Source organism: Nicotiana tabacum, chromosome 21 (assembly GCF_000715075.1).
Source record: "Nicotiana tabacum cultivar K326 chromosome 21, ASM71507v2, whole genome shotgun sequence".
NCBI lineage: Eukaryota > Viridiplantae > Streptophyta > Magnoliopsida > Solanales > Solanaceae > Nicotiana > Nicotiana tabacum.
Window position 1 is genome coordinate 97,099,976 of NC_134100.1, and position 11,853 is coordinate 97,111,828.

The 11,853-nt window shown below is 34.4% G+C and overlaps 1 protein-coding gene across 1 annotated transcript; it reads left to right on the forward strand.

Annotated features, from left to right (window-relative positions):
- Positions 1-696: 696 nt before the first annotated feature.
- LOC142175377 (ethylene-responsive transcription factor WIN1-like) lies at positions 697-5,267 on the forward strand. Its single transcript, XM_075241961.1, has 3 exons — positions 697-806; positions 1,184-1,409; positions 4,941-5,267. Exons 1-3 carry the CDS (start codon positions 697-699, stop codon positions 5,250-5,252), a joined length of 648 nt encoding a protein of 215 aa, XP_075098062.1. The 3' UTR covers positions 5,253-5,267.
- The last annotated feature ends 6,586 nt before the right edge of the window (positions 5,268-11,853 follow it).

An 11,853-nucleotide genomic window follows, 5' to 3' on the forward strand; every position in this document is an offset into this window, starting at 1 on the left:
AATCATATCCCAATTCAAGCCTAATGAAATGAAAAATTTCCAACTTCTACGTTCAATGCTGAAACCTATCAAATCAAGTCCGATTGACCTCAAATTTTGCACACAAGTCATAAATGATGATACAGACCTATTCCAATTTCCAGAATTGGATTCCAACCTCGATATCAATAAAAGTCAATTTATGGTCAAACTTTGAAAAATCTTTAAGCCTTTAAGCTTCTAGTTTTCGTCAAATGGCGATAATTCGCGCTAAGGACTTCCGAATTTGATTCTGGGCATACGCCCAAGTCCCAAATCACGATACGGATCCACCGGGACCGTCAAAATACTGATCAGGGTCTATTGGCTCAAAATGTTGACCGAAGTCAACTTAAGTTTTAAAGCACTAATTCACATTTATATCATTATTTTTCACATAAACATTTTTCAAAAATATATACGGACTTTGCACGTAAGTCAAAGAATGCTAAATGATGCTATTCGAGCTCTTGCAGCACAGAATTAAAGGTTAAATTTAAAGATGACCTATCGGGTCATCACATGTTGCTCCAAGGCTCCCCTTCAGATTAGTCATTCATGTATCGGCTAAACAAAGTAGCTGCACTATGATATATAGAAAACTATGTTATCACTTTAAAGAAGTGATCCTGTCAATCCAACCTTCGAGCTATTCATTGTAACTTGTCTTTATCCAGCATGATACGTCTAGTTCTCCTTCCACTTGCCCATCACAATAGGATTGGAGTAGTCTCCGATTTCAAAGAAAAGGCTGAGGAGATATATGTGTCCAAAGACGGACCTAGAGTGTTAAATATGAGTTGAGTCCAACTTACTATTTTCGGCTTATATCAGATATATGTGGTTAGAACATCGTGAAATGTATATAAATATGAACTTGAGTTATAAAAAAAATTATTATTCAATTTTTTTTTTTACAGTATCAGTGCAATTTGGTTATAGCAGCCAAATTATTAGTGTAGTTATTACTCTTTTTTCATGTCACTGCTTATTAGGCATTTTATAGAAGTTACTTGTTATTATAGTTCAAGTTAAACTGATAGTGTAAATATTTTGTACACTATTAATGTACAAACTTAAACTCATTAAATACTATGTTTTGAACCCATATTTCAAATTCAAAGAATTCAAAACGTGAATCCAAAAAATTTAAATTGTGTTACAGGAAAAGAAGGGTATGGCTCGGCACATTTGATACAGCAGAAGAAGCAGCAAGAGCATATGATCAAGCAGCAATATTAATGAGTGGCCGCAATGCAAAAACCAACTTTCCAATCACTCAAGATTCAGATAATAAAGAATCAAAGGCTAAAGATCAAGAATTTTCATCAATTCCCTCTCCAAAAGCCTTATCTGAAATACTCCATGCCAAGATTCGCAAATGTAGTAAGGTGTCATTCTTCATCCCTTATTTTTCATAAGAAAAATTCATTATACTTCCTCAGTTTCATTATATGTGACACTATTAAACACATAGGAGTTTTCAGCGAAATTTTTTAGGAGGTCTTTAGAAATATGGTATTTTTGATGGAATGTCCGTCAGAAAAGCTTCTGACGAGCTGTTGATGCTTTTCCGACGGATCTCTTTCAAATATTTCTGTCGAAATTTACTTGTTTGTAGTAGTGTAACAACATTCTTTGTTTCGGATTATTCCAAAAAGACTGACATATTTCTATATTTAAGAGTAATTTAACTTTAACCTTCTAATTTTATAACCACATAAATAACATGACATGTTTAAGACCGCAAGTATGTTTCAAAAGTCTATTTCTTTCTTAAATTTCTTATCTGATTAAACACCTTCATATAAAACGAACCGGGGGAATCATATTACATTTTTATTGCATAATATTATTGTCACGACCCGAAATTTTTACCTTCAGACCGTGATGGCGCCTAACATTTCACTTGCTAGGCAAGCCAACGTTAGAATAATATTATCCATTTTAAAATAATTTTTAAATGTATTAATAACAAGAAAACAAATGCGGAAGCAAAGTTTGAAATATAGTAAAATAATCCATCAAACAACGGTGTCTAAATACTATCCCAGAATTGGTGTCACAAGTGCACGAACTTCTAGAATAAATACAAATAAAGGTCTGAATAAAGTAAAGCTGTCTGAAAATAAACACATAGCTAAAGTGAAATAGATGGGGACTTCAGAATTGCGGACGCCATGCAGTTATACCTCAAGTCTCCTCCGAATAGCTGAAATCCAAGCAAAACTATGACACGTCGTTGGGACCAACTCCAAAATCTGCACAAGAAGTACAGAGTGTAGTATCAGTACAACCGACCTCATGTACTGGTAAGTGCTGAGCCTAACCTCGACTAAGTAGTAACGAGGCTAAGGCGGGTCACCTACATTACCTGTACGTAATATTAGATACAATAACAATAATAGAAATAAATCAAGTAACTCATTTATAATAATTGAAGCCAATCATTTCCATCAATTCAGTTGCAGCGTGCAACCCGCTCTCACAATATATCCACATTCAGTTCTGTTGTGGCGTACAACCCACTCCTCCAATATATTTATTTTAATCAAGTCTGTTGCGGCGTGCAACCCGATCCTCCAATATTAACTTTTTAATAAGTCTGAAGCGGCGTGCAACCCGATCCTCCAATATTGACTTTTAATAAGTCTGTTGTGGCGTGCAACCCGATCCTCCAATATTGACTTTTAATAAGTCTGTTGCGGCGTGCAACCCGATCATTCAATATTGACTTTTAATAAGTCTGTTACGGCGTGCAACCCGATCCTCCAATATATTCATTATAAACAATCATGTTGCGGCATGCAATCTGCTCCTCCAACATTTTCATTTACCAATTCTTATAGAAGAAATTTTCCCAATAAATGTAACAATTAATGTAAAATTATGAGACAACAAGCATACAATAATTATGGTTTAATTATGAAGCAAACAATGACAAATAGAAAATTATTATGGAAATCATGAAGCAAATAGACAGTTTAATATTTATTATGCTAAATGTCAAATAACAATTAATGCACATAATTCAAATAGCATGTAACAATTAATGCAGGAATTCAAGAATTTATATTTGCAAAGAATAAGAGAGAAATAATTATTATAATATTTAATTTATGATTAAAAATAATTTATGATTTTTCAAGTAAGCAGGAAAATAATTAATTTGATGACGTATAGACACTCATCACCTCTCCTATACGTCGTTTACATGCAATTCACATAACAAACAATTTAAGGGTTCTAATCCCTGAAGTCAAGGTTAACCCCGACACTTACCTCGCTTTGCAAATTTCAATCAATTATTCAACCACAACTTTTCCTTTTAAATTTGCCTCCGAAAGCTTCAAATCTGTTCACAAATAATTCAATATATTCAATACTAATCATAGGATTAATTCCATGTGAATTTACCAATTTTTCGGATAAAAATCCGAAATTCATTAAAATATTCGGCAGTGGGACCCACATCTCAAATCCCGAAAAAACTCACGAAATCCTAATACCCATTCCAATACGAGTTCAACCATACAAAATTTGTCCAATTCCAATATCAAATGGACCTTTAAATCTTAATTTTTCGTTTTTGGAAAGTTTTACAAAAATTTTAATTTCTTCCATCTAAATCTGAGATAAATGATGAATATAGACATAGATTTGTGAAATATAATCGCTAATGGTTAAAGAACACTTACCCAATTCAAAGTCATGAAAATCCCCCTTGAAATCACCCAAATCCGAGACTTAAAACTCAAAAATGAGTAAAAATGGCTAAGACCCCGATTTTATGTATTCTGCCCAATATTTTCGCATTTGCGGGCTAAATTTTCACACCTGCGATCTCGCATTTGCGAAGTGGGGCTGCCAGCCGAGGTTCCGCATCTGCGGACAAAAATATCGCGCCTGCGACGTCCGCTTCTGCGCAAAAGGGCCGCACCTGCGAAGACCACATCTGCGATAGAAGTCTCGCTTCTGCGAGCTCGCACCTGCGGTCAAAATTCCGCAGGTGCGATTACACCAGAAGTCAAAATTTCAGATTTTGCTTAAGTCCAATTCTTTTTCCGATTTCGATCCGTTCCACTCTCGGGGTACTCGGGACCCCGTACGCATATACCAACAAGTCCAGTAATATAATACGGACTTACTCAGGGTCTCGCATTACGTCAATCAATGCTGAAATTACAATTCACAACCCGATTTAAACTTTGAGTTTTAAACTTTTCAATTTGCAAATCTCATGCGAAAACATATTAAATAAATCCAAAATGACATCAAATTTGGCACACAAGTCATAAGTGACATAACAGAGCTGTTCAAATTTCCAGAATCGGATTCCAGCTCCGATATCAAAAAGTCAGTCCCGCGGTCAAACTTAGAATATTTAGCCTTTAAATTGCTAGTTTCGTTAAATGGTCATAACTTGAGTTAGGGACCTCCAAATTAAATTGCGGGCATACGCTCAAGTCCCAAATCACGATACGGAGCTACCGCAACTGTCAAAACACTGATCCGGGTTCTTTTGCTAAAAATATTGACCAAAGTCAACTCACTTGAATTTTAAAGCTCTATTTCACATTTTAATTCATTTTTCACATGAAAAGTTTCCGGAAAAATGTACGGACTGCGCACGCAAGTCGAGAAATGATAAATGGTGATTTTCGAGGTCTTAGAACACAGAATTACTTATTAAATTTAAAGATGACATTATGGGTCATCGCAATTATATATTGGGATATTGGAGCCGAGTATTTATCGGAAACATCCTCTCTACCTACACAAGGTAGGGATAAGGCTGCGTACACGCTATTCTCCCCAGACCCAACTTGTAAAAATATACTGGATATGCTATTGTTGTTGTTTATATATCGGGATATGTCCTGTGAAATTACTACATTTCAAGTCTTGTTTTCATGATATAGGTGCCATCACCATCTCTTACTTGTTTGAGGTTGGATATTGAGAATTCACACATAGGAGTGTGGCAAAAACGTGCTGGCCCTTCTTCTGATTCGAAATGGGTGATGACAGTTGAACTTCAGAAAAAGAATAATGTCAATGCTGCTATTGAAGGAGAATTAAATTCTTCTTCTACTTCTAGTTCCAAGAATTGTGGAGAAATAGTTGAAGGTATAAGTATTAGAAGTGAAATGGATGAAGAAGAAAGAGTTGCATTGCAAATGATAGAAGAATTGCTTCAGATAAATAGTCCTTGCCCTTCATTTGATATTTAAGAAAGGGAGAAATTGATCATTTCACATTATCTAAGGTTCATTTATCATGTACTATGTGAAGCGAGCCCTGGAGAGTAATAGTGAAGTTATCTTCGTCTGACCTATAGGTCACGAATTCGATCGAACCGTAAAATCAACCCTGAACACGGGATATATCGAAGTTCGAACTACCTTTTATATATATATTATTAGTTTCTAAGGATTTGGGCAAGAAGTGCCTATGTAAGTAGTAGTAATAGTAGAAGAAGAAGTAATAAAAGAAAAGAAACAAGTCAAGAAAGTTGTATGTCCTTGTGTAGACTAATTAAATCAACACTGTCATCTTCTGAATGAAGAAGTTGATAAATAAAATTTACTGAATTGATTGTATTTTCTAAAGCAAATCCACCCTTTATCTGTATCGTCTTTTTTTCATCGTCAAATTTGTTTCTGAGAAGCTGCAAGTAATATTTGTGTGTATCTATCTATATCTATATCTATATCTATCTATACTATATTAAAAGCACCAAGATCCTTAGCGAAATGTCGTTCGTCTTTTTTACCCTTTAAAAGTAGATTTCACACTAGACAAAATAGTCATTTAAATCATTTACCTAAGATTTAGAATTAATCATTTTATTATCTCCCTAATATTTAGGGATTCTAAATTAATTCAATTTAATATTGAAACGATATGAAAACCCTAAAAATAAGGTTAAGAGTTTTGGAATAGAAGGACTACAACACATAATGAGTTAATTGAATACGTAAAGAAAGATTTTAAAAAGATTTGATATTAATTACCTTGTATTTTTCATTTATTTTTGCTGCTAAATAATGAGCTAATAAGAATTATTTATGTCATTTGTGATATATTTGTTAACTTTTATTTTTCGAAAATTAACTTCTTCTAACCTTCTATGCATGTATCACTATTTAAGAGCTAGCTTTTATAATTCCATAACCGGTTTACCAAAAAATATATTAGCAAACTTAATTACATTAACCAATGTTCTCTTCATTTTTGTAAACTATCTGGAGAATTTGAGGAGTCGCTTTGAATATTTTTTTTGCCTAATTTCATCTAACAACTTATTCCATTATATTCTCTTTTTTCTCTTCCTCTTATTTCTATTTTCAAACTTTAAACACTCAAAATATATTTCTCCAATAAATTACAAAAAATTTTACTATTTGTGAGCAATCCATACTACTCTGTGAAAACTAAAAATGAATTTCATGTTTTGAGATGCAAATCCAATTCCTGTAGTGCATTGCAAGTTATCTATTTACATTGATTGATTCATTAAATTTTTCAAGATATAATACTGAAAGTATCTCAATGAATTGCTAGGATTAAAGTAAGATAAGTTGAAATGCCCTTATGAATGCTTATTTTATCAGTAAAATATTGAAAATTATTTATCTTTTCATTTAATTTATCAAAATCACTGCACGCCTCCCTAAAAGGAAGCATTATGAATGCGAATTGGGTATTTGAAAAAATGCCTCCCTCTTCAATGTTCAAAACGACGATGTGGACTTGAGGAATCTAACACACTTCCTCACTCTCAATTGGAACTCAAATACAAAAAATACTTTTTGTCTCTTCAATTTTATAAGATCATATTTATATTTTTTAAGAATTTAATTACTTTTAGTTTTATAACTCAAATACATTTTTATATAAGTTTTTAAAATTTTGTCATTCATAGATGCGTGTGTCAAAATACTAATTATTATAAAAGTGGGAACATCAAAGGCTAAAAATTGAGTTACCAAAATGCCCTTATAAACAACTTAAATATTCTACTTACTAAATAAATAAATAAATAAAAGAAAGAAACTAATAATTTAAAGGTATCTTTTGTAAAAAGTTGTGTTCTTTAGATTTATCAAGAAAATTTAAAACAAAAAAAAAACTACTTCTTCGTTTTAAAATTCATTAATTGCATCAAATAGTGTCGCTTCGATATAACTGGTTTGATTTTAACCTCTTTGCCGAAAGTTCTTGGTTGTGGTCCGTTCTTGTAATAAAATTTATATGTCCGAACGTGATAGAAAATAATACGTGTTAGTTTCATCTTGTCCGTTTCTTTTTATGTACTCAAAATTCACATATTTGTTCTTTACTCTTTACTTTCTAACAGATGGTTTATTTGGAAGAATAAATTTGGACTGAAATTAGTTTAGTCTCAGTCACCCGTCACTAGAGCAACAAAAGTGATTGCAGGACATGCGAAAGCAGTGGCGGGGCCACATAATTTCAAGGGGTGTCAATTTACCTCTTCATGGGAAAATCACATTGTTTAGATAGGGAAGTATTATTTTATTTTTTATGTATATATCATATGTATTGAATATTCTTGATTTATTAGTTTATTTATTTTTTTAAATTTTGACATCTCTTAATAAAATTCGCGGCTCCGCTTCTGTGCGGAAGGACAATAGTTATTTATTATATCAACAACAGGGGCTATGACGATGATGAGAAGAAAAAAGCAGAACAAAAGAAACATAAATAGAACCGTTGCATACAAATAGAAAGGCATACAAATATATCTGAGTTATTGGAATCCATATTGACACTTACTAAAATATGATAAATATCCCCATGTAGATGTTCTTATTCATGCTAACATATGCATGTTACCATGTGGATTTGTCACGATCCAATTTAGGATTATGATCGGCGCTTAGGAGCAACTGCTCCCAAGTAAGTCTCATCGATAATTTATAGAAAATCGAACAGAGTTTTCCCTATTTTAGGACAATCCAAAAATAAATATGTCTTAGGCATCAACAACACAACTAACTTATATCGACCAAACAAGTTATAATCCTCATTCGTGAAGTATTTCCAACACAATAATACTAACTTCATCTCCAAGTATACGATAGGAAAGTCTAATACGAGTCACAAGTCTATATCAATAAAAGAATATTTATGACACTCGTAAAAATGACTATGGAGCGACTCTAAGAGTTTTAAGAAAGAGACTATAACAAATAAATAACAATTTTTGCCCACGCGAATAAATGCGGGGATCACCAGGAATAGTCAACTCGTGTACTCTAACTAACGGAATCCTCGCATGTGTCTACTGTTGTCTCTGTAAAAATAATAGTGGGGAGTGAGTCGCTAGCTTAGTGAGTAATAATATTTAACCACAACTGTTTTTAATTAGGGACAAATCAGAAACACATACTTGTATAATAATCACAAAATAAAGTGCCCTTTTTAAAACGGTAATAATAATCAGTCTCATCATATGTTTCCTGTAATAAAATTAATTTAACAACTCGGTAAATACTGTTTCATAGAAATCTTTATATTTGGGAGGTTTCGAGAAAAGGATCATGTAATCTGTATCACTGTGTGGACCCTTTCGTAAAAGGCGTCAAATATAACTGTTGTCACGACCCCAATTTCTCTCCGTAGGATGTCGTGATGGCACCTAATCTCTAAGACTAGGTAAGCCTATCAATTATGCGGAATACAAAACTGAAACTCAAATCTCAACATATAAAATAAATCAAACCGCGATTCAAATAGTCACAACTCCCAAAAACCCGATAGAAATAAGTCACAAGTTTCTAAGAATTTATTCTAAGTATCTCTATATATCAGAGTCTAAAGGAAATAAGGAAGACAACATAATAAGATAGAAAGGGTGATGACAGTTGAACTTCAGAAAAAGAATAATGTCAATGCTGCTATTGAAGGAGAATTAAATTCTTCTTCTACTTCTACTTCCAAGAATTGTGGAGAAATAGTTGAAGGTATAAGTATTAGAAGTGAAATGGATGAAGAAGAAAGAGTTGCATTGCAAATGATTGAAGAATTGCTTCACATAAATAGTCCTTGTCCTTCATTTTATATTTAAGAAAGGGAGAAATTGATCATTTCACATTATCTAAGGTTTATTTATCATGTACTATGTGAAGGCGAGCCCTAGAGAGCAACAGTGAAGTTATCTTCGTCTAACCTATAGGTCACGAATTCTAGCTTTGAAATTAACCGTGAACACGGAATGCTTCTTATATCGAACTACCTTATATATATATTATTAGTTTCTAAGGATTTGGGCAAGAAGTGACTATGTAAGTAGTAGTAATAAAAGAAAAAGAAACAAGTCAAGAAACGTTGTATGTCCTTGTGTAGACATTAAATCAACATTGTCATCTTCTCAAAGAAAAGTTGCTAAATAAAATTTACTTAATTGATTGTAATTTTTGAAGCTAATCCACCCTTTATATGTGTATTTCTGTCATGACCCAAAATCTAACCTGTTGTGATGGCGCCTATCTCAATACTAGGCAAGCCGATAACATCAATAACCTCCGATTTCCTTTAAGTTTGAAAAATATAATATTTAAATACAATACAAAATCCCACAAATACTGATACGAATACTCCCCAAAACCTGATGTCGCTGAGTACATGAGTATCAAATATGAATACAAGTCTGAAAAATACGGTCTATAATAGTCTAAGACCAAATATAGTAAACAAGGAGAAAGGGAAGGAGAGACAAGGTCTACAAAATACGGCAACTATCTATGAATCTCCGGAAAACTCAACTGTGCGAGAGAATCAACACTCGCTATGTCCAGAAGCACCTGGATCTGCACACGAAGTGTAGAGCATAGTATGAGTACAACCAACTCATCAAGTAACAATAATAAATAAAGAATTGAAGATAGTGACGAGTTACACAATTATAGTTCATTTTCAGTAATTCGAACAGAGAATAGGCATGCTTTCAAATCCAGTAGTTTAAGTCAAATTAATTTATACAGTTCAAGTTTATGTAATCCGGATATAAAATCTTTCAGAGAATTTCACAACAATGACAAATAGCAACTAAGTGGAACAATAAATGAAAAGCAAGTACAGTCTCTCGGGGCAACAGTCACTCCACTAATCACAACAACTCAACTACTCGGCTCTCAGCCCTGAGCACTCACACTCAATGGGTACCCGTGCTCACTGGGGGTGTACAGACTCCGGAGATGCTCCTACAACCCAAGCGCCATAATCAGCACGGATAACTCACGTGATGTACGGACAACTCACGTGCTATAATATCCTGCATGGACAACTCACGTACCATAATATCCTTACCTCACTGACAGGCCCTTGGCCTTACTCAGTCCTCAATCTCTCTAGTCTCTCAGGCTCTCGGAAATCACAAAGATCAGCCCAAACAAAGATAACATAGTGTATAAAAAAATATCAAGAAAGACTGAGGTATGATATGCAAATAAAATTATGACTGAGTACAAGACAAAATTAGCAAATAATTCAACAAGTACGCAACATCTGTAGGTCCCAAAAGTACCATCACATAGCCTAAGCATGATTTCTAATATGATTTACAGTCAAATCTCTTCAACACGTAGAGAGCATATAACTAACAACAAGTTATTCAACATTACAATTTTACGGGACGAAAGTCACAATCCCCTCGGTGCATGTCCACACGCCCATCACCTAGCATGTGCATCACCTCTAAAATAATCACATGACACAAAATTCGGGGTTTTATACCCTCAGGACCAGATTTAAAACTGTTACTTACCTCAAACCGTAAAATTCTTTACTCTGTAATGTCTTTTCCTCGTGAATTGGCCTCCAAACGCCTCGAATTTAGCCAAAAATAATTCAATTCAGTCAATAAAATTTATTGAAATTAATTTCATAAGAAAATACTAATTTTTCATAAAAATACGAAAATTAGCTCAAAATCACATGTGGGGCCCACATCTCGGAATCCGGCAAAAGTTACGAAACATGAACGCCCCTTCAACCACGAGTCTAACCATACCAAAATTACTAAATTCTGACAACAATTCGGCCCTCAAATCCGCAAATTTATCCAAAAGGGTTTTCAAACTTTTCCAACTTAATTCACCAATTAAATGATAAAAACAACCATGAATTCAGGTAATTTAACCAATATTAAGTTAAGAATACTTATCCCGTTGTTTTCCTTGAAAACCCCCCGAAAATCGCCTCTTCCCGAGCTCTAATCCGTCAAAAATGGATTTCTGAACTTAAACTCTCTGCCCAGAAATTTCTTCTCCGCGAACGCGGTTAGTGCCTCATGTTCGCGAAGCACAAAATTGCGCTGCCAAACATTGCTCTTTGCGAACGCGAGACACTGCTCGCGAACGCGATTCCTTACCGAGCTCTTCTTCGCGAACGAGATGCTTTACCGAGCTCTTCTTCGCGAACGCGAGCTCGTCTTCGTGAATGCGAAGGAAAAATACCCATGCCCACTATTTTTCCCTTCGCTAACGCGATACCCAATTGCGAACGCGATGAACAACCTCCTCTGACTCTAGCTCCTCTTCGCGAACGCGATACCCTCTCGCGAACGTGAAGGGAAAATCTTGCCTGCCTCAAATTCCCCTTCGCGAACGCGAGGGCCCACTCGCGAATGCGAAGAAGGAAACTAGAAAAATAAACCAGTAGTCTTCAGCCAACATGCTAAGTCCAAAATCGACCCGTTAACCTCCCGAAACTCACCCGAGCCTCTCGGGACCTCAACCAAATATACCAACAAGTCCTAAAATATCATATGAACTTAGCCGAACCCTCAAATCACCTCAAACA

Coding starts and splice junctions, on each gene's coding strand:
- LOC142175377 (XM_075241961.1), top strand. CDS start 697: ATGATACGTCTAGTTCTCCTTCCACTTGCCCATCACAATAGGATTGGA. Junction 807..1,183: donor TCCAAAGACGGACCTAGAGT/GTTAAATATGAG, acceptor ATTGTGTTACAG/GAAAAGAAGGGTATGGCTCG. Junction 1,410..4,940: donor AGATTCGCAAATGTAGTAAG/GTGTCATTCTTC, acceptor TTCATGATATAG/GTGCCATCACCATCTCTTAC.